This window comes from Colletotrichum abscissum (assembly GCF_030869225.1).
Source record: "Colletotrichum abscissum strain IMI 504890 chromosome Unknown Scaffold_27.1, whole genome shotgun sequence".
Taxonomy (NCBI): Eukaryota; Fungi; Ascomycota; class Sordariomycetes; order Glomerellales; family Glomerellaceae; genus Colletotrichum; species Colletotrichum abscissum.
Genome location: NW_026850176.1, coordinates 463,902 through 485,119, shown reverse-complemented (window position 1 = coordinate 485,119; position 21,218 = coordinate 463,902). Strand labels below are relative to the sequence as shown.

The window sequence follows — 21,218 nt, the reverse complement described above, 5'->3', positions numbered from 1 at the left end:
GTTTACACCCACTTCCCAAACCACACGATGCAGACATGGACCAAACAGCAACGTCCCGTTCTTGGCTAAGGAAAAAGAACAGTTTGGTGTTTCGGCATAAAGCAGGCGGATACGCGGCAGGCTTTAAGGCAGCGGCGGCAATAGGGGGAAAAAACTAGCGGTAAAAGATGAGGCTGGGAAACTCATTTGCTACAGCAACACAATACTCAAGTAATAGGCAGATTCAGCTTGTTCATTTGCCTACCTGCAGACCGTAACCTGAGACTGGTCGTATGATGAACAATTGGTAACGATGCGATGTAATGAACTAGGAATGGAAATCGGAAGCTTCCTGTCAACACATTATCGACGACAACCAGGCCAAGCTGGCGCTTTGGCTTGAATAGGTTAGGCCGATTCTTCGATCAGCTGGGGGGAAAGAACACACACCTCCCCCCCTTCTGTCTCTTTTCCTCTCTCTCCTCTCAGTCCCCTGATGCCAATGGGGCCTCCAAAATCCGTCAGTCCAAGGACAACCCCCGTCCGCCGCCATGGAGCCCAGTCCGTCTCATTGGTTTGTTCAGCCAATGTCTTACAGCTGATTCGCCCACTCCCGCCTCCAAGTGACCTTCGCCCCGGTCTTGTTTCCTTTCTGGCTTGTCCAGTTCTAAAAGTCGTTCCTTGTCAGTCACTCAGTGTATCCATATGGGCTCTTTGGAGTGCTGAGATGTAAGACAATGATGGATTACAGATACTTATCGCCATTATCAACATCATCATCATCGTAAGCCCCCTTTTGCCTTTTTCCCAAGCTCCGTATCGGACTTGCATCCTCGCGTATAAACTTTGGCAGTCATCGAAATAACCCGAAGCATGCTAAATTAGACAAGTGTCAGTTCGCAGTCGATGCTGACAAGGACCGGGCCACCGCTTAGTAAAGACACTTGCACTCTCCTAGACTCTTCCTACCTGTACGGATACTCTGGACTCTGGAGGTACCTGGAGTGGGCAGCACACTGGAAACTCCGACAGGCTAGGGAACCCAAACGCCCGGGTGTCCCTTTTGCCCAGGTCTAAATCTTGCTTCCTTCGGTGTTCCGTACCGCTGGAATGGCAGAGCCCATCTACGCATCACCAGACGGAAGGGCGGAGAGAGGATGTTGTTAGCCGCAGTCGGTCCAAGACCCCAAGACGACTACAGCTGCCCCTATCGCCCGGCCTGGCCTTCTGCCGCTCTCTTAACCCGTCCAATCGCACCAAACGTCCCTTCCGTGGGTAGTTTGTCAGTTCTTAGTATCTATCGAATACACCTGGGCAGTTGTCGCTTTCGCAGAGCGGCAGGTTGGCAAGTGTTCGTCTCCGTAACTAGCTGCCACTTGCATCTTAGCTACCACTTTCGGGTGCTTTACTTCAACGCCACCATCCAACCCAAAATCGACAGGACGACGCATCATCGCCATTATCGACACATTCGCTTCGAGCGACGCCTGTCTTGCCCTTTTCTCTCTTGCATCTGATTTGTCTACGACCCCGTGTGTTTTGTCTCATCCCTTCCCCCTCCCTCTCTCCCACCGTCCCATCAGCCCGCTCTCCCGACTCCCGAACAGGTGGTGAGGGACAAGAAGAACAGGCCCAACTCTGCAAAATTGGTAGACGATCTGAGCGAGCGGCACTGCTTTCCGCAGAGAATGGCTACCAGATTCACAGCACCCACCATCCCCGTTTGACACAAAGAACCGGCCCTAACTCTTCCCGCGTTTCGTCCATACTCTCCGGTCTCGTGGGACACCTGTCTCTGGCTCTCATTATCCCCGGGACCTTTTCAACCACTGGCTCAACCACTGAGGGAGGGGGGCTATAGTACCCTTCGGCTTATATCGAACAGCATCCCGGTCGACTATCCCGACTCTCCTTGGGGCCCTGGGATAGACTCCTTCTCCAGGCCCTGGGAAAGTTTGTCTTCGGCCGGCGAACCAAAATGTGCCAAACCACGCCCGCCGGTCTTACAACACCAGACCAGGCACCGGGCCGCCGTGGCACCGCGGCTCCTTGGTTTGCGTCGCCCACGCGCTGTCCATGTCTTTGATGGCCGAATCGCCGCCAGGTGTCACGCAATCTGCCATCATGCTGCATGCGATCCGCCGCTGCAAATCAGGTGGTACCTGGCGGGGGTGGCCACTGAGAAGCCGCCGAACACCTGCCATAAACACAAGAAAACACACGATGGCATCGGCCATCTTCTTCCAGCTGACACAACCTGCTACCTACCGTATGACCGCGGTCACCAACTTTCGAGTCATTTTTCTGATGAGGTATGCGCAATCATAGGTAGTCGGGTCGCCGTGCCTGACTTGCTTCGGGCTCTGCTGGTGCTGAGTGGGTTTTTGCTCGTCAAACAGACCCATCAACTATGCCAGCTGGAGGCCTTTCGTTGGCTTTTATTCCGTGTTCCACCACTCTACCAGACTCCTCTCCAGCGGCATCCACGTTTCGCAGAGCCCAACAAGAGTTATCCGGCTCTTATTCGCCAAACGACATCTATAATGTTAGGCTCCGTGTCGCTGCGACCAAAGCCCGCGTCTGGAGGGCTATTTGGACAAGCACAGGCCACGATGGTAGGTATAGCAGCAGTGTTAGCACACCGCATCTCCAGACTCCAAGGCCGCTTCCCCGACAATGCCCAGCCCAGGGCCCCAGAAGATGTCGAAAACCTTCTTTCGAAAGTTCCAAGCGAACTCCAAAAAAGGGCCACCAGGGCCCTCCTTTCCTTCTCCTGCAGGCCCCGTGTGGGGGAATATAGCTGTGCCTGCAAGGGCAGACGGCCGCAGCCTAGCTGTTATCTCGTGCTCGTCTTGCTGCAGAGGGGCCCGCATACGGGCGATACTTTCCGCGCCAGATAACGGAGAAGGGGATTTCGTAAGGGTGCCGTGCAGGCGCGCAAAACAAAATGCTCCGGCAAAGCTCCATGCTGCGAATGATTACCACGGCCACGGAGAAGACGCCGGAGTAATATGCAGCTGTTCTGCCCTTCTCCTTTCTTTTGGACCCTCCGTAGGCCGCATCTTCCGAGGCCCCGCAAACTTCGACACCCAGAGTATCCAGTGGTCCACGTCCCAGAGTCAGACATTTCGGGATCCTGTCATATCTCCCCCTACAGAGCGTTGGCACACGTAGACAATGTCCAGCGGAGGTTATCCGTTGCAGTCTGTAAACTTGGCTCTCCAATTCCCGGACACACTCTTGGAGTCGAATTCGGCAGCGGAACGAACACCTTCGCAAGGTTAAGCCCGTCGGCGGGAGCGTCCTCCCACCTTCGCACTGGGCAGACGGCGATCCCCATCTTTTGGTATCAGGTTTCTGGAAATCCCGGGCACGCAAAGTGTGAGCCTGTTCGTTATCGGAATCCGCGTCCCTCGGAATCTCTGCAACTTTTGCTTCCCACTGTCAGATCGGTTCGTGGGGCGGCGGCGTTCGGAGGGGCCGCTTGACGGCTCGCGCGACAAGATACACACCCCCAGGCACCTTCCGGGAGAGAAGAGTGGGGGGGCGTAGATATAGCAGAAAACGTGTCGTCGGCTGAGTGTGTGCAAGCGGGGCGGGGCAATCGGCCAGCCTATCCCTTCCCTTTCCCTTCTGTCCTTCCCCAGCTCTTTGGGGTCGCGTGTGTTGCTGCCTGAAGACTTAGGCGCCACTTTTCTGTTGGAGTGCGGCCCTGTCACTTGAGGTGAGAGCTTCATTCGCGCATCCAGGACCGTGGTATCTAACGAACCCCCTCCGCTATAGCTCTCTGCCTTCCACGTACAGCACATCCAGTTCAAACAGAGCTCTCACAATGGCGTCCAAGCGGGATATGCGTCGGCCGGACCTGAGTATGTTTTGCACCACTCCTATCCTGTCGCGAATGTCTGCTAACCTTTTTCTCCCGCGCAGTCGTCCCCTATCAGGAGCCCAAGGCCAAGGGCGACTCCACCGAGCTCTCCTCGACGCTGTCTTCTACCCTGCCAATGGCTGCGATGCTTACGCGCAACAAGTTTATCGGATGGTATGGCACATTTTCTGTTCACCCTCATCGAGACGAATAGCATTGCTGGCACTGTACCGAGCTGTGGCGGCCAAGCAACCATAGCACAGGGGTCTACATGAGCTTTGGTCGAAGATCAGACTTACTGACAGGCTATGAAATAGGGCTTCCGTCGTCTTCAGCATTCAGACTTGGCTTGGTGAGAGCGAGGAGACGAAGAAGAGCTCCGCGACGCCGGGATACTTCTCCGTGGGCATGTCAGGTATGTATCTACCCGACCCCTTCGTCGCATTTTCACGAGCCTGTTCACTGACGATACATGACAGTTATGGCTCTTGCCGTCAGCTACCTGCCCCTCTTCCTCCCTCCTCCCGCCCAACGAGGCGCCGCGACTGGCACCGGTCCCGCTGCCCCCGTTCCTCCTGCGTAGATACGATTGCCCATATAACGAGGGACGGGGTCGACGGTGGTGTAGAGTGGGGGTGTATCTGGCATCATAAGCCGCTCCCAGTATGAGACGAGGTACAGGCAGTGTCTACCTAAGGGGAGGCATATTGACGAGTCGATGATGGCGTCAGGGGGGGATCAAGCGTGGTGGAAAATTGTAGTATAATACCTCTTTTGGAGACAAAACGTAAAAGCGGGCGCGAGAGGAACGTCACGCAGTTGATACTCTAAAATCTTAATAGCATCAAGTTCAACTATGACTTTTCGCAAACATCATGCAGGAAACCGTTCTGGGAGTTTAGAACCTAAGATTGAACGTTGTCGCGTTGTGCAATTATCGATGCAAGGGGGTACTTTCTGATGTCGTCATATGCAGCTGGCCAATAACCGGCTTTCATTCCGACTGCCACTCCTGCGACGTTCAACATGTCGATTCGTCTACGGAGTACAACAACTCCTCTCATGTTAACATCCTGTTAATACTTCGCTCCAATTTATCATTCGGCACTCATCTCTTAGTTGCCGCTTTTGAATCATCTCCAAGCGTGGGACCTCATCAGAGCAGGGAGAAGCGCAATGGCTTCTCCGATAACCGAGGCCTCGGTCCTCGCTGCCTTTGATGAAAAGGTTCGGGACGGAATTGTGATGTACGCGGAGGACATGGAGAAGATTTATCACGAGGATGGAGGTTTCAAGGTCAGTTCTTTTCTCTTTTCTCTTCTTCACCGGATTTCATCCTTGTAGTTGTGGTACGAATAACGGGCGTATCCGTACGTTCCCGTCTTGCTTTTTACTTGACGAGAAAACTGAGACAGATGGTGATAAAGGGCAGAGAAAGGGATAGTAAGGGGCTTTAAAACCAAGGGAATCGTAGGGAACCACTGAAGCTGACGATTCTGTCTAGTTTGAGTTCCGCTTAACGGCTGCGTTGAAAAGCAAGCCCGCCGCGGTAGAAGACAACGCGGGGCTAGACGAAGCAGATGACGATGGCCCTCCGTCTCAGACAAACGCAAGCGCAACCTCGCACGCCAACACTCATACCCAAGACGATGGCAAACACAAGAACAACAAGATCACCCTCGACGAAGAAGGAAACCTTCCCGGAGGCGACATCAGCATCGCGGGCTTCGAGCTCACGACCGTCGGCGGCGGCGGGGATGAAGAGGCTACGCATGTGCTGGCGTTCAACAAGTTCTGCGCGTACAGGCCGCATCTTCTCCTCTTGACTGCCGATGGGAGGAGGAGGCAGTTTGAGGGGCTGGGTGAGCGGGATCTCCGGGCTGCGGTGAAGGTTTTGGGGGGTTTGAATGGGGTGTGGGGTGGTGATGCGGATGCTGTTGGCGAGGACGGGAGACGAGAGTACTTGGTCATCTTCAACTGTGGTAAGGAGGGCGGGTGCAGTCGGTTGCACAAGCATATGCAGGTTATCCCTGCGCCGGGAGCGATTCCCATGTGGCCTGACCTCGTCGACGCCGGGTCCGGGACAGGGGCGGAAGCGGTCGGTGACGGGAAGCAAGAGCCGCCGTTCCGGTACTTCATCCACCGCTTTAGCGGCACATCACCGCCCTCGGCGAAGGACCTCACGGCGAAATACAGAGACATGCTCCGCCAGGCGACGGAGCTGATTCCCGGCCGGGAGGAGGTTGTCGAGGAGGACGGGGACGGGAGGGCCGTGGCGGTGCCGCATAATGTTATTCTCGGGAGGCGGTGGATTGTTGTGGTTCCTAGGGTCAAGGCGGGCGTCGACGGGGCGGATGTGAATGCTGTCGGTATGCTTGGTGTCGTGTGGGCTTCGAGGCCGGAGACGGTGGGGAAGTGGAGGGAGTTGGGGGCGAGGAGGGTGCTTGGGGAGGTTGGCGTTGGGAGGTAAGTGACGGGTTGTTTTGGGAGTTTAGCAGAGGTTTGATAGGCTTGAAAGATGGGCTTTAGAGACTGTGGGTTGTGATGGAGTGATGTGGTGTAGACGGATTGGTATAGATGTAGATGTGGAATAGAATGAAGCAGGCGATGAAAGCCAGCAGCAAATAGACGATTAGAGGCTTCATTTCATCAAGATCCCCCATCCATCTCGTGTTAATGCTAACCCCTTTTCTGCAGACCTTGGTTCTTGCTGGGTTGTGAAGGACATCATGTTGGCCTATACCGGCCCAAAGCCATCACTATCAGCTTTTGTCTACCTCACAGTCTATGCTAAGTACCAGACTTTCCGTTGAACGAGACCAAATGATGGAAAAGTTTTGAGTTCGTGGGTAATTCCACTTTGGCAACTTCCAAGTGGCTAGTAAAGCCATTCAGGTCTTCCATCTAGAGGGGTCCCTTGACCACAAAGGATGAACTTTTCAACGTCACCCCAGCTCCTAAGCACCTTGCACCAGATTGCTTCCATATTCCCTCCTCAATAAGCTGATTTAGACATCGCCTTCATTACCTTTCCATGCAAGTCTCAAGCAGCAGCGCTTTCATTGCCGCTCAGGTCTCCTTGTCCCAAACCCTCCCAGGAAGTAGCCACCTCAATAATCATTCGCAGTAGACCCATACAAATGCTCCCCCGTCTCAAGAACTTCAACTTCATCGCCGACATGGACATACAGCCCCTTCCCTTGCCTCCTAGCCTCGTCCAGATCATCGTCCTCGGGCACGCAATGCATCCCGAGGTATCCCAGCGCCTTGGGATTCCCCGTTTCCGGAGTACGGTGCTCAATCAGCGTCGTGCTAGGCTGCGGCTTCCCCTTCTTCTTTTCAGCGGACGCAGGGTTCTCCGTGTCAAAGGTTGCCGTAGCGAGGTTGACGTTTGGCATTGTACAGCGGGAAGTTCTACAGACGACGGAGAGCTTTGGTGAGACGTCCGCCCGCGGCTTTCTGTTATCTGAGAGGTCTTCCTTGGGGATGATGCGGTATCGCTTCCACGTCTCTTCCACGTACGCCGGCGCTCCCGTGACCCATAGATTCGCGCGGAAGCGGAGGGCGTCAAGCGGTCTGTTCTCCGGCGGCAGCAGCGCTGATACGGCGTGGACGGAGGATAAGCTGTTGAGGTTGACGGGCTGCTGGTCCGTGTATCCGTGGACGGCGGGCGAGCCGATGTGGCTCACGGGCGCGAGGTTGAGGGTCGTCCGCGTCAAGGTCTCGGGGGTGCAGCGCGTGAGCGTCAGGCCGCGGTTCGGCGGGATGGCGAGGAATTTCTTCAGTTTCGGCAGGAGGGTCGTGGCGACGGAGGGGATGCGGGACATGTCTAGCCCGGAGGCGTCGCGGGCGTGGATGCCAAAGGTTTTGAGGCCGATGTTGAATTCGTCTACGAGGGTTGAGGGGGGGTTCAGGGGCACGATGAAGGAAATTTGGGGTGTTGCGGAGGGGCTGAAGGGGTTGGAGAGGAAGGTCTCGATGCGTTGGGTCCAGGTTGGGGGGTCTGGGTCTGAGAAGGTTACGAGGACGCAGCCGCCGGCTTGGACTAGGGGGTCTCGCTGGTCGCTGTTCTTCCGAGGGAGGTGGATTTCTGTCTGGATGTGGCACATGTTTGGCTTCGTGCGCTGGCTGATGAGTTTCCAGGAGACGGCGCCCGTTTCCGGGTCCGGCGTCTCGGCTGCGAGGGCGAAACATCTGTCGTAGGCGAAGCCTGTCTTTGTGAGGAGGGCTCTGTCTACTTCGACGAAGCCGCAGGATTTGATCGGGTGGATGTAGATTGACTTGATGCGGATCGGCCCCTGGTTGCTCGACGGTGTGTCTTCCGGTAATGCATATTTGGAGTCGAATTGGTCTGCCATGTGGCTCTTATTGGCCGGGACACCTATAGACTCCAGGTTCCGGAGCTTCCTGCGCGTGGATGCGGCATCGCCATTGTGGAGGATGAAGGCTAGGGTGAGGGTGACGGGGAGGAGGAGGGCGATGAGAGCGTAGACGATGGTCGAGGCCCGGAGGTGTTGGAGAGAGCCCACGATCCGGAGGAGCATCGTCTCGAGTTTCCTTCCCTGGTGTGACCCTGGCGGGAGATTCGTGTGGGTTGACGGCTTGTCTTCTAAAGGTAAGATCTAGCGTTCATTCCGAGTCTCGGAGTCATTTGGAGGTGGGAGATGTGACGTTTAAACTGCCTTTCGGGCCGCCCCACTTGTGGGGTCCCCTGTTTTCCCGCGATTGCGACACCGGTCGTTGAGCCGGAGCCGATGCCGACGCCGGTCCCACATAGGCGTAAGTTACCTTTCTAAGAAAACGTGGAAGAGGAAGACGACAGGTCATTGGCTGGTGCCCATATTCTTTTGTCAAGGAAACAAAGAAGTGGCCGGGTTGAAGACGCTGTTCTTGAAATTTTGAATTTTTCCTCTTTCCCGTAGAGGTCTAGCCCGCTTTCTTCTCGGATGTCAGTTGCAGGGCGCGCTTTGCGTGGAGTGCATATGTAGAAATATGTAGGATGACCCATGCATTTTTCCCTATGGAGTCTAAACGTCTTTAGTTGCGTTGGTTTTCGAAAGTCAAGACCTCGATTACAATTGCCTTTAGGGGAATGGAAGAGATTATTGCCATTGTTGCTTGAGTCACTCATCACTCTGCTGCGAAGACTATTTATCTCGCTGGAGCTCCCCAAGTCTCTAGATGATGTTTGCCCATTTCTCTCCAAATCATCTCTTTACTCAAGCGACTTGCCAAGTTGAAGATGTCTCAACCACTGAGATCCTCTCAGCAGAACCAGGCCGCGCCTGAGGGAATCCACGACATGACTCGGAACCACACTACCGACAGGGCCGAAAACCGAGACTCGAAGCCGGAACCGCAGTACAACCCGAGCATCGACGAGACCATCCCGAACCCAGAAGATGAATACCCCGAAGGAGGCCTGCGAGCTTGGTCTGTCGTGCTAGGCTCCTGGTTCGCATCCTTCTCGGCCTTGGGCATCTCAAACAGCGTGGCGACCATCCACGCCTACATCAGCTCCCACCAGCTACAAGGTTACAGCGAAGGCACCATCGGCTGGATTTTCTCCATGTACATGTTCCTCTGCTTCTTCTGTGGGATCTACATTGGCCCCGTCTTTGACAAGTATGGCCCGAAGTGGTTGATCCTGTCCGGCACCGTCTGTGTCGTGGCGGCTCAGATGTTGTTGAGCATCTCTACGCGTGCGTATACTCTTCCTTACGACCTTTGGAACCTTATAAATTTAGTCAGCTGACAATAATCTTTGACCAGAGTTCTGGCACTTCATGCTCGTCTTCGGAGTCCTCAACGGCGTCGGCGCCTCCCTCTTGTTCACGCCGTCCTTCGCAGCCGTCGGTCACTGGTTCTACCACCGCAGAGGACTCGCCACCGGCATTGCTTCCACTGGAGGTTGTTTCGGAGGCATCGTATACCCTATGATGCTCCGTGCCCTCTTCGAACGAGCTGGCTGGGCATGGGCGATTCGGACCGTCGGGTTCATCGTCCTGGTTTCCTGCGGGGCTGCGACTCTTCTCATCGACAGACGACTGCCGCCAAACCCTGACGCCTCGGTTCATCCCAACATCCGTATACTCCGAGATCCGGCATTTGCGTTGACTACGCTCGGCATCTTCCTCCTTGAGTGGTCACTCTTCATTCCTCTCACGTACATATCGAGCTATGCCATTCATAAGGGCTTCGATATCGACTTTGCGTATCAAATCCCTACGATTCTGAATGCTGGAAGTGTAGCTGGACGTATCTTGGCAGGATGGTTCGGTGACTTTGCCGGGCCTTTCAACTCCAATATCCTGGCTCTTGTGCTGAGCATCGTCGCTTGCTTGGCCGTGTGGCTGCCGGCGGGCTCCTCTATGGCGGGCATCGTCGTCTTCGTGGTCCTGTTTGGCTTCGCTAGCGGGAACAACATCAGCATCAGCCCGGTTTGTATCGGCAAACTCTGTAAGACGGAGAGTTATGGGCGGTACTATGCGACGGCTTATACGGCGGCCTCCTTTGCTTGCCTTTTCGATGTGCCGGTAGCTGGAGAGATCATTTCTGCGCAAAACGGGGAATATTGGGGGTTGATTTTGTTCACTGGTCTTATCTATGTCCTTTCCCTTGTTGCTTTGATGGGGGCTAAGGTGGCTCGTGTTGGATGGAGTCCATTCGCAGTCCTGTAAATAACTAAAGCCACTAGACGGTCCCATATTCGGTGGGTTGTTAGCCACGTTTTGTGCCACCCTATTCTCCTTTCTTTGTCTCAATACATCAGGGGTCAACCCCAGATTCAAACATCGAAGCAGACTCACAATTCCTTTCAGAGGCGAGTAAAAAGAGTCGCATTACAGACATAGTCATTTAAAGAGTAAGTACAGTCTATTGCCGTTGTCCGACTTTGAATATCTATAGAAGAAAGTCAAGCTAGTGAGGTATTGCAAGTACATTGAGGAGCGTATCCATAACCATGCACTTTCGTAGGCTTGGTTATGGGGGAATGAAAGAGATCAATAGACCCAAAGCTCCATGTAAGGTGATGTGCGGTACGGCCCCCACATCATATACCGGTTTGTTTGTTTGTTTGTTTGTCCCATTTTACGCCGTGATGTCCTCAAGTGTTGGTATCCCTATTACAGGGTAGTTGGTTCGAACCGTAGTTGACGAAGAGATCAATTGAACTAGGTATATGAATATCTGCGTAGTAGGTGTAAAAAGGAGGTTCCAACCGTAGGTTGGGCTGGCTACGATAATCGTAATTAGGGCCCCCAATTGGCCCCTGCGCAGTCGGCCGTATGCCGCAGTCGAATTGGACTTCCAATCCGACATCAAGTAAGGCGAAAAGCGACTACATCGCGCTAAAAATACATAACCGCATACAGTACCCCGTAGAATCCATATAATACCCTCCTACAAGATAGTATAATATATAATCCAAGATTTGACCCTTCTGCTTATGCGTAGCCCCCCGTAACATCTTATAACCCAGAGTAACTACGCTTAGCGAGGTTCGAGCACTGTACTAGCAATATAAAGGATAAGCTAAGTAGTGTTCTATATGTCTATGAAAAGACCCTCGTCATGCCGTAGCAGGCATCACCGCCCAAGGCAGGAGGTCGTGTTCTTCCGGTACATCATATACCGGTATCCCACAGCATGAAGCATTAGCCGTGCCGCCTTTCCAACCTCACGAGCATGTTGCAGTCTACTTAGATGTAGATTGCACAGCTGATAGGACCGCGAATATCCATCAGATCCGCAATCGTAACATTGGGCAATAGTCCCGCAGTCCAAAGGTTGTGAGCCATGGTGGTCACGTTGCCGCCGTTCTCCCCGTTGTAGTCCAGGAGGTCAGCACCGGGGTAATCGAGGTTGGACATTGTGAGGAAGGCATCCGAAGCAACCACAGGCCCTCCAATCTCGTTGAGACGAGCGGTGAGGTTGACGGATTGCCACTCCCACCACAATCGGTCGAGGTTGGTGTGGTGAAGGAAGAACAAAGGGTCACCAGGACTGGAGACAACATCCAGCATCTAGTTGTCGCAAGAGTCAGTCAAGATACGCCAGTGTATTCGAAGATGGGATTTTGACTCACAGTACCGCCGACACCCATGTGACCGGCAAGATGAGGTGCCGTGCCCCAACAGTTCCACGAATCGACGTAGGTCTCGATGGCCATGCATTCATTGACGTAGGTGCTGTTGGCCTGGTAGAAGCTGTCCTGGTCGAGATCGCGGGTCAAGCAGAAGTTCGCATCACTGCTGGTCTGGTTCAAGTGCATCGTCAGGTTCACAAACGGCCCATCGGCAACGCAGCCATTGTCGCCATTCTTGAAGCTTCCGAATCCGGTCTCCGCATCGAAGACGGTGGACTGGTTCAAGAAACCGGCTTCGGCGTCCTCCAGCTCGTTCCAGTAGGGCTGGCCTCCCTCGTAGCCGCACTCAGTCTGGAGGTAGACTTCATGGACACGCACTGCGATGTTGATCGTTATTGCTTGTCCTCAGCCGTGAGAACGAAATGAGACTTACTGTACAGTCTGTGCCAGGGCAGGAATGGGCCGTCATTGTGGATGACGTTGGCCTGGTAGATGTGGGCGTACATCATGTCATCCCAAAGGTTCTGCGAGCCGGCGATGCCCAACTTGGGGGCCTTGTTCATCAAGCAGAGCTCAGCGTCAATGTAAGCCTTCTTCTCGGTGGTTGTCATCGCAGTCCTAGGATCTTGTCAGAGAAGCAAGGAATCCGAAGTCAATTAAACATACCAGGACTTTCTCTGGTGCAACGAGGTGCACTCAGGGAACTCCTTGACAGCTGCTCTCGTGGCGCTCGAGTTCGATGAAGGCAGTGAGCTTGCCACGGCCATGGCGGCCGCACAGCCATAGACCAGAAACTTCAAAGAAGTGGAGGACATTTTGGCTTCTCTGGCAAGACAAGTGATGCAATTCAAGAGTGAAGAGATAATGAGCGGAAGGAATATATTTGCGGGAGGAAAATCGGCATTTTATATCCCAAAGTCTATCGTAGTCAAGACTGGCAGTCCAATGATCTACCTTGCCTCGTCCCCCCCTTTTCTCATCTTTCGGTATTTTCTGCCATGAATTGCATTCTCAATTTTCATTTTCCTGACTCAAGAGCCGACTAAGACTTTAGAAAAGGCCTTTCCGACCGATATCACCGAGTGTAATCTCGAATTTACTGGAGTTGTGTGAAGGAGTTGCTTCCTAGAGGTCACAGAGGATCTCAGATCCGTCCCGTTGCACGCCACATGACGAAAAACCGAGCTAGAGGTACTCAACAAACGGTCGGCACTTTTGTTAACCAGTGCAAATGCACGAAGAAGGGCCTCGGTAAGTGCAATGATGGAGAAAGGAACGTTGACCAAACTGAGCTTGTAGTTCCGGTATGCATACCGATCTTTACCGTTGCTTTGGCCCACTAATTGTGGCAACCGAGGGGTTTGGCTTGTTGAATCAAGCTTTTCCTGGTAACTATTGAATAAATGCGGCCCGCGATGGGGCTCCTTATCAATCTCCGTATGTTGTCCCATCGGATCCGAGCGGCTCTCCGTCGATACTCAGAATGCAGCCATTCTGAAGATTCCCGTCTTCCAGCTTGACAGCGCTGAAGCTTTATGAGGCTTATGTTTGAGCCATTTCTCCAAGCATTGATTCACACCGTATATGGTTTTCAACTATGTATAGAAAGAGTAAGGAATGAACGCTTCAACTAAGGGTCCGAGGATCTACGTTGATCTAGGAACTGCACCTAAACGTTCTTCAGACCGCGGCAGAATCACATTGCCAAGAGAGAATTAAGTTTAGCCTAGTGGATAGTAACGGACGCTCCGCTGTCGAAACTTGGATTTATCCTCTCTTCAACGATGCCAGGTCTAAGGGAGGTCTCCGGAACTAAATGAATCGCCACATACAACGCCCCACTCGACGGCACTCCACTCCGCGCAATTCACGGTAACGGCGGGAACGACAAACATACTGACTTAGTGAGCGAGCAGACAATACCTGACATGGTATTCCCTTCGTGGGTACTACATTAGTGTTGGTATACACGTAGGCAGGTCAGACCTTTCGGTCGCGACTAGGTCAATAGGTTAGTATAGGTCTATTGCGTGTATATAGGAGGGGAAGATTATGGGCAGAGCCCGCGGTCCCTTAATAGGTATAAGTAGGTAGAAGGGTCCATCTACATAGGCCTAGACTACCTACTTACTACCCCTACTTAACTACTTAATAAGGCCCCTTTTTTACCTCATAATTTAATATTAATAGTTTTTTATTTTTATAATAAAAAAGGCTAGAATAGGGGCTAGGTCCCCCGCTAATAAGAATTAGTAATAGAATTTATAATTAATTCCTTATTTAGAAATGCTTAAAACTATATATTAAAATTTTAATATAGCTTCTATTATAATTATTTATATAGAAATTTTTAGTATCCCCTCTTTCTAATTATTTCTTTATTTTTTAATATATATAATTTATATACCTAAATTCCTTAAAAATTATTAAATTTAGTATAGTTAAAAAAAGAGCTTTTTATTAGTCTAACTACGCCCCGAATATATACGTTTCTTTCTAAGCTAAAGCCTAAGAGGTATATATATTCGCTAAACGATTTATTATTTATAGTATATTACTATTTTAACTACGTATTACTTATTTTTTTATTTTAATTATAATAATTCCTTTACTAACAAATTGTTCGAGGGACTTATTTAATATACTCTTTATAAATCCGTTAGCTAAGTTATTATTATTATTAATCTAACGGATCTTATAAAGCTCGTAGTATTTATATAATTACCTAAGTATTATAATATCTATTATAAAGCGCTTTTTTTTATAGTACTTAGCTTAATAAGGTATTTATATAATAAGTATAAATTTATATAAATTATAATAAGGATTTTTAAAATATCGAGTTATTTAGTAATAAGGTCTAGGGTAATTAAAATAGTATAAGTAACGTTAATACTTATAACTATTTTATAAACTTTTAATATTAATACGCTCTAAGTAATTTTTTTTATTTTTTATAAAGCTATAATAAATAATATTATTATTAATTATAAAGCTCTCGTTAATCTATTTTTTATTTATAAAAATAATAATATAATCTAGTTATAAAGTATAATTAGCGTTATTTATAAATAACCTATTTATAAAAACGAAGAGTTTAGCTATAGTTAGATCTAATAGTACGAATATAAGCCCTTAGTCTAAGTAATCTATTTACTATTTAATATAATAGTTTAATATAGCGTAGTTAATAAACGACGGATTTACTTAGTATTAAGTAATAAACGACGTATTAAAAACTATTTTTAATTAGTAAATTAATACGATATAGGCCCCTTAAGCTCGCTACTTAACGAATTATTATTTAGTATTTAATATTAAGAAGTTAACTTATTTAAGCTTTTTCTTTTAGTTCTTTTATTTAAGTATTATATTAATACTTTTTAATAAGATAATCCTATTATTAAAAATAAGTAGCTCGTTAATTAATAATTATTATTTTAATTTAGTTAGTAACTTAGCGCGCTTAAGCTTAGTTTTTTTTTTTAATTAAAAGCCTTATTTAATAATTTAATAATATTATTAGTTTATATACTAATAATACTAAATAATCCGCTTTTTCTTATTAAGATTAGTAAGTATAGATCGAACGTAGATATTATTATTTAAAGTATTTTTAAATAATACTTATTATATATTACTTATTAATAAGTACTAGATTTTATAAAATTATATAGTAACTATATAACGTATAGAATAATACTCTTAGGATATAAATAACAGATCTAAGTTAGTAATTAAGTAAAAACCTTATAATAAAAAAGTTAGCTCGATTATATATATATTTAAATAATATTTTATAATTAGATAATATAGCCTTTTTAGATTAGGGTTAGGGCTAGGGCGAGGATTAAATATTAATTAGTTTTTTAAATTATTAATAATTATATAAAGATCTTTTTCTTTCCCTCGTTATTATACTCTTATATAACTAAGTAAGACTTTTTAATAAAGTTAAGTCCTAGGTTTTTAATCTCGTTAACGAATTAAGATTTAAATATTTTTATATTTTTATATTTAGGGCTAAGTTAAATAAATTTAATTACCCCTCTTTTTATTAATCCTAAAAGCTCTTTATTAATAAATTTTATAAAAAGTGCTCTTAAAGTAGTAATAATACCCTTATTATAGAGCTTAGTAACTAGTTTAAGATTTACTTTCTTTTTAAATATAAAATAAGTTATAATTATAAAAGTATTATTACGGCCATACTATATTAATATTTTTTTAATCTTTTTATTTTATAATAAAGGGTTATTATTAATTATAATAACAATCTTATTAAGGATTTTATTTATAGCGGCGCTATTATTAATTAGCTAGTTAATTATAGGGATTAGTAAGCGGTTAACGTACTTTATTATTATAGCTAATAGCTCGGGGTTAACCTTTTCTAAGTATTAGGGTTTAATTATAGTAGCCTAAAAGCTTATTAAGCCGTAAAGTAATTTTATTACGTAAGTAGTACTATTTATTAAGACGAGCTTAAATAGGCCTTTTTATTCCTTACTTTTTTATTAGACTTTAATATTTAATTATAGTAATAAATTAATAATATAGGAAATATTTAGTCTATTTTAAGTAGCTAGTACTTTATTTACTTACTTATTAATATAAAGTTTGCGGACTTTTCTTATTATTTTTTTAACTACCTCTATACGTTAAGTAATATTTAGTAATAATAGGGATTTATTAAAAATATATAAAAAAGCTCTAAAAATAAGGAGTATAAAAACGAGGCTATTCGGGCTAATTATATTATTAACTACTTTAATTATAGCTTAAAATATAGCCTCTATGCTTATTAATAAGTACTTATTTTAAATAATATTATATACCTTTTTAAATACTACGTAGTATTTCTTAGCTTTATTAATATTATTATAAGCTTCAATAGGTACTTTTTTAATTTTAATAAATATAAATTTAGTAAAAGATTTAAACTCTATAGTACTAAAGTTCTTACTAATATTTATAATAATTTAGTCTAGCGGACCGAGGTAAACGTCGATTTAATATAGCTAAAGAGCCTTTTATATATACTTCGTAATTATATTTATAAAGAACCTTACTACTTAGAAAGAAGTAGTAGTATTAACGACGTAAAGTATTAGTTAATTAGTACTTTTATAATTTATTAAGTATATTATATTAATTACGACTTTATAGTTAAAATTATAATTATTTTATAAAATAAATTTAAATTAGCTAGGGGTAGTAATATTAAGTTAGTATTATTAATAAATCTTTATAAGCTTCTCGAGGGCTACAATTTTTATATTATTATTAAATTATTAAAGTAGTTTTAAGAAACGAGGAACTAAAGGGTAGCTAAAGCGCTAATATAAGTAGTATAATTCGCCCTCTATTAAATAGTTAGTAATAGCTTTCTTATTATTAAAAAATAAAAGCTAAGAGTATCCTTATTTATAAATAATAAGTATTATAATATCTCTTTTAATTAGTAAGTTATTAATATTATTAAAGTATACTCTTAGCTTATTTATATCCTTTAGGTAATATAAAAAAGGAGTATTAGTTAGTAAAATATAAAAAGTAATATTATTAAATAGGGTACTAATAACTATAAATCTTAATAACCTTATAGGTTCGTTATTACTAAATTAAATACTTACTTTACTAATTCTAAAAGTATTAAAAATAACTTTAAGTCGTTATTATTATAATATAAGGAATTAAGGGTAGCCCGTAATTAAGAATTCCGTAGCGCTAGTATTAAGTATAATATTTTAAAAATCCCTTAATAAGTATTTTTTATTTAATAAGAAGGAGGTTATTAGTTTTATAAGCTTAGTTAACTTATTAATAAAAGTAGTATTAATAAGGCTATATTTTATTATTTAAGTAGTAAAGATATTTATAAGGGTTTTATTACTAGTAGTAGTTATAAAGTATACTATTAAAATCTAGACTTCGTCCTCGTAATTATCTTTATAATTAAAGTCGAGGTTATTAAAATATTAAATTATAGTATTATTATTATCGTTATTATTAGTAAGAGTAGTTCTCTTATAAAAAGCGAGGAACTATAAGTATAAGCTCGGTATAAATTTCTTATTTCTTTTTTTATTATTTTTATATTTCTTATATACTTAACGTCGCTCTTTTTTTAAGTACTTAGTTAATTAATAGCTAGTTTTATAATAAATAAAATATTTTTTATTAATAATACTATAGCCGCGTTAATTTTATTTATTAAATCGGGTCTCTTTATGAAAGCTATTATAAGTATAGTTAGTTTAGTAAGTAGCAGAGACCTCTTTATTATAAGTATTATTTTAAAGATACTAATATTACTTATTATAGTTACGCTCTCTCTCTATAGTATTAATTAAAGTACTAAGCTAGTAATAAATATTAGTAAATATAGGTACTAAGTTAAGTATAATAAGTCTATATTTTAGTATACTATTTATATAATAGAGGAGTTAGTTATTTATATTAAAAATAAATCCCTAGGTAGTTAGTACTTTATAAAAGATTATAATATAATTAATTAGTACTTATAGAATTTATTAGTTCGATTTACTTAGGTTTTTATAAACTATAAAGTATTAATAGAAGTTATAGAGCTTAGTAAGGTAGTTTTAATAGCTTATAAATAGCTTAAAGTATTCTTAGGTCTTTTAGTATATTATATTAAAACTAAGCGGGTTAGAAATACTACTAAATTAGTTAAAATAAAAAGTTAATACCCTTCCCTTAAGTATATTTAAAAAAGTATTAAAATAGTATTATTTACTAATTCTTATTTATTAATATAGTATTTTAAAGATCCGAAGCTTTTTACTAAAGATATTATATTTCTTATTACTATACTTATTTTTATTATCGTAAAGTTTAGTAAGGTTAATTAATTAGCGAGTATTAAATATAATATTATCTTTAGTTTTTTTATTAAAGTATAGTATTTAATAAGATAGATTTCGTTATTAAGTAATAATAACTTTTTTTTTTTTTTTTTTTTTTTAAAGAGGTAATAAGTTAGTTAGTTAATAACGAGGCTAAGGTCGTAATTTTAATTATTTTAATTAAGTTAGTTAGGTTTATATAAACTCCCTTACTATCTTTTTAGCTCGTTAAATAAGATTATTAGTATTTATTAATTATAAGAATAATAAATAGAAAAAATAAAGATTATAATATAATATATTAAAGTATTTAATACGGTTATAGTAAGTTATAATCTCCTTAGAGGTTTAAATAGGGAAGTATTAAGTATTAAGGGCGCTAATAATCTTATTTATTATTTAATTATAATCCCTAATTAGTAAGTTAATACTATTATTTATAAAAAAGTTTCTTAGCTTTTTAAGAATCGTACTTTTTATTTTTAAAAAGTCCCTTACTTCTTAGTTTTAAAAGTTAGTTTTAAGGTCTTTTTATAGCTTTTTACTCGTTAGGCCGTTTTAATAATAAGATTTTATTATATAAAGGACGAAAGTATTAAGTTTTTTATTATTTATAAAAATAAGTATAATATTAAATAAGCCTTATTAAGTTAGGTTAACGTAGTCTTATTAACGAGTTAGAATTAGGTATAGTTTTATAATTTAAAAATATTAATAGGTCTAAGGTAATATTAATTAGTTATTAACCCCTTTTTATTTATTACTAGGGCTAGTAGTTACTATAATATATTTAATAAAGTAAGGTATATAGTAAAAAATAATAATAAGAAATAATCGTCGTATTTTAATTATAATTTAATATTAAGTAAGTTTAAATAAGTAATAAGTTAGTTATAATAATCGTTTTAATAGTAATAAGCGGGCTACTATTACTAATTAAAAAATTTTGTTTTTTTAATAAGGTATATAAATAGAAAGTTATTAAAGTTAGTAAAAGGTTATAAAAAAAGAAAAAAGGCCTTTTATAACCGTATTTCTAATAGTAACTAGGGGATTCCGTTAGTTATTAATTAGCGATTTTTTTTAGTACTTTTTATACTTCGTTTTGCTAGTTTAGTCTTAAAGTATTCGTTAGATTAAAAAGAGGTAAATTTATTAATAATATAAAATAAATCCCTATTATTACTATTATTAAGATCTTTTTTTCTTTTTAGTATTTCGGAATATTTTATTATTTTTAAAGAATATTTTATTATTAACGTATTTATAATTCTAAAAGTCTTATTATTACTAAGTACTAGTACTCTAGCAATTATTAGATCGATTTCTTAATAGTTAATCTCTTTTTATTTATTATTAATTTAAAATAGCGCTTAGTTATAATATATTTAAAATAGATTCTTTTATAAGTAGCTCGATTAGAGGAAAGTTAGTAATTATAATAAGGCTAGTAAAGATAATATTAATAATAAAAATAAGGTTAATAATAATAATAAAATAATTAATTTTTTTATAATAATAGCCTTAGTAAAAGGGATCGTACGTAATAAAGTGCGCTTTTAATAGTTTATAACTAATTAATTAGTTATTAATTAGTAATAATAAAGGAGAGTTAAAGTAGTATAGACTAAGTTACTTATTATTAATTAAATAAACGGAACTAAGTTAATAAGTTAGAATAGTTAGTAAAGTAAGTCGAGGCTATTTTTTTTATAATTATATCCTTACTAACCTATAGTAGAAATATATATATAATTTAATTATTAATTAGTATTAGTATATACGTAAATAAGTTAGACCTTTTGGTTATAACTAGGTTAATAGGTTAGTATAGGTCTATTATGTATATATAAGAGGGGAAGATCGTGGGCAGAGCCCGCGGTCCCTTAGTGGGTATAGGTAGGTAGAAGGGTCCGTCTGCATGGGCCTAGACTGCCTACCTACTACCCCTACCTAACTACCTAATAGGGCCCCTTTTCTGCCTCGTAATCCAACAATTGGTACCTAACCCCTGGTCTATGAAGAGTAGATGCTTGAAGAGCGAACGAAGGAATGACAGCTTGCCACATACCCACAGGTTCGATTCACCATAAGAGTTTCCTTAAAAGGGCAAGATCCGAAGCGTCCAGTCTCGAGCTGAAGAATGCGTCTAGTAAAAGGAAGCTACTGTAAGTGCTTAGTCTTCGCGAGAAATCAGGTGTTGAATAAAGCTCGGTTCTATGAGACTGGTGTCCCAATAGCAGAGTGTTTTGATGATGAGCTCCTAGTTTCGGGATACTTGACTGCATGAGGAGTTTCTCTCACGTAGAAAGCTGCAAAACGTGATTTTTCTTTGCTTTTGCAACTTAATCTGCCAAAAGTAAGGTGCCTTTTTGATTGGTTGAAAGATGTTGGTCACGCGTGATCAGGC

The 21,218-nt window shown here is 42.9% G+C and overlaps 6 protein-coding genes across 6 annotated transcripts; 3 read left to right on the top strand and 3 right to left on the bottom strand.

Moving 5' to 3' along the window:
• Positions 1 to 3,811: 3,811 nt before the first annotated feature.
• CABS01_10596 (uncharacterized protein) lies at positions 3,812 to 4,430 on the top strand (the record flags this gene model as incomplete). Its single annotated transcript, XM_060543951.1, has 4 exons — positions 3,812 to 3,848; positions 3,910 to 4,021; positions 4,165 to 4,262; positions 4,327 to 4,430. 4 exons carry the CDS (start codon positions 3,812 to 3,814, stop codon positions 4,428 to 4,430), a joined length of 351 nt encoding a protein of 116 aa, XP_060399153.1.
• A 593-nt stretch (positions 4,431 to 5,023) lies between these two features.
• Positions 5,024 to 6,317, top strand: CABS01_10595 (ATP adenylyltransferase; the record flags this gene model as incomplete). The annotated part of the gene is made up of 2 exons (XM_060543950.1): positions 5,024 to 5,143; positions 5,352 to 6,317. The coding sequence occupies 2 exons, from the start codon at positions 5,024 to 5,026 to the stop codon at positions 6,315 to 6,317; spliced, it is 1,086 nt and encodes a 361-aa protein (XP_060399152.1).
• A 640-nt stretch (positions 6,318 to 6,957) lies between these two features.
• Positions 6,958 to 8,391, bottom strand: CABS01_10594 (uncharacterized protein; the record flags this gene model as incomplete). The annotated part of the gene is made up of 1 exon (XM_060543949.1): positions 6,958 to 8,391. One exon carries the CDS (start codon positions 8,389 to 8,391, stop codon positions 6,958 to 6,960), a length of 1,434 nt encoding a protein of 477 aa, XP_060399151.1.
• A 698-nt stretch (positions 8,392 to 9,089) lies between these two features.
• CABS01_10593 (riboflavin transporter MCH5) lies at positions 9,090 to 10,527 on the top strand (the record flags this gene model as incomplete). The annotated part of the gene is made up of 2 exons (XM_060543948.1): positions 9,090 to 9,549; positions 9,620 to 10,527. The coding sequence occupies 2 exons, from the start codon at positions 9,090 to 9,092 to the stop codon at positions 10,525 to 10,527; spliced, it is 1,368 nt and encodes a 455-aa protein (XP_060399150.1).
• Positions 10,528 to 11,550: 1,023 nt separating this feature from the next.
• On the bottom strand, positions 11,551 to 12,751 carry CABS01_10592 (uncharacterized protein; the record flags this gene model as incomplete). Its single annotated transcript, XM_060543947.1, has 4 exons — positions 11,551 to 11,874; positions 11,937 to 12,313; positions 12,370 to 12,554; positions 12,603 to 12,751. The coding sequence occupies 4 exons, from the start codon at positions 12,749 to 12,751 to the stop codon at positions 11,551 to 11,553; spliced, it is 1,035 nt and encodes a 344-aa protein (XP_060399149.1).
• Positions 12,752 to 17,359: 4,608 nt separating this feature from the next.
• Positions 17,360 to 17,560, bottom strand: CABS01_10591 (uncharacterized protein; the record flags this gene model as incomplete). Its single annotated transcript, XM_060543946.1, has 1 exon — positions 17,360 to 17,560. A coding segment is annotated over one exon (201 nt), but the record flags the coding sequence as incomplete, so codon positions are not given.
• Between the last annotated feature and the right edge of the window lie 3,658 nt (positions 17,561 to 21,218).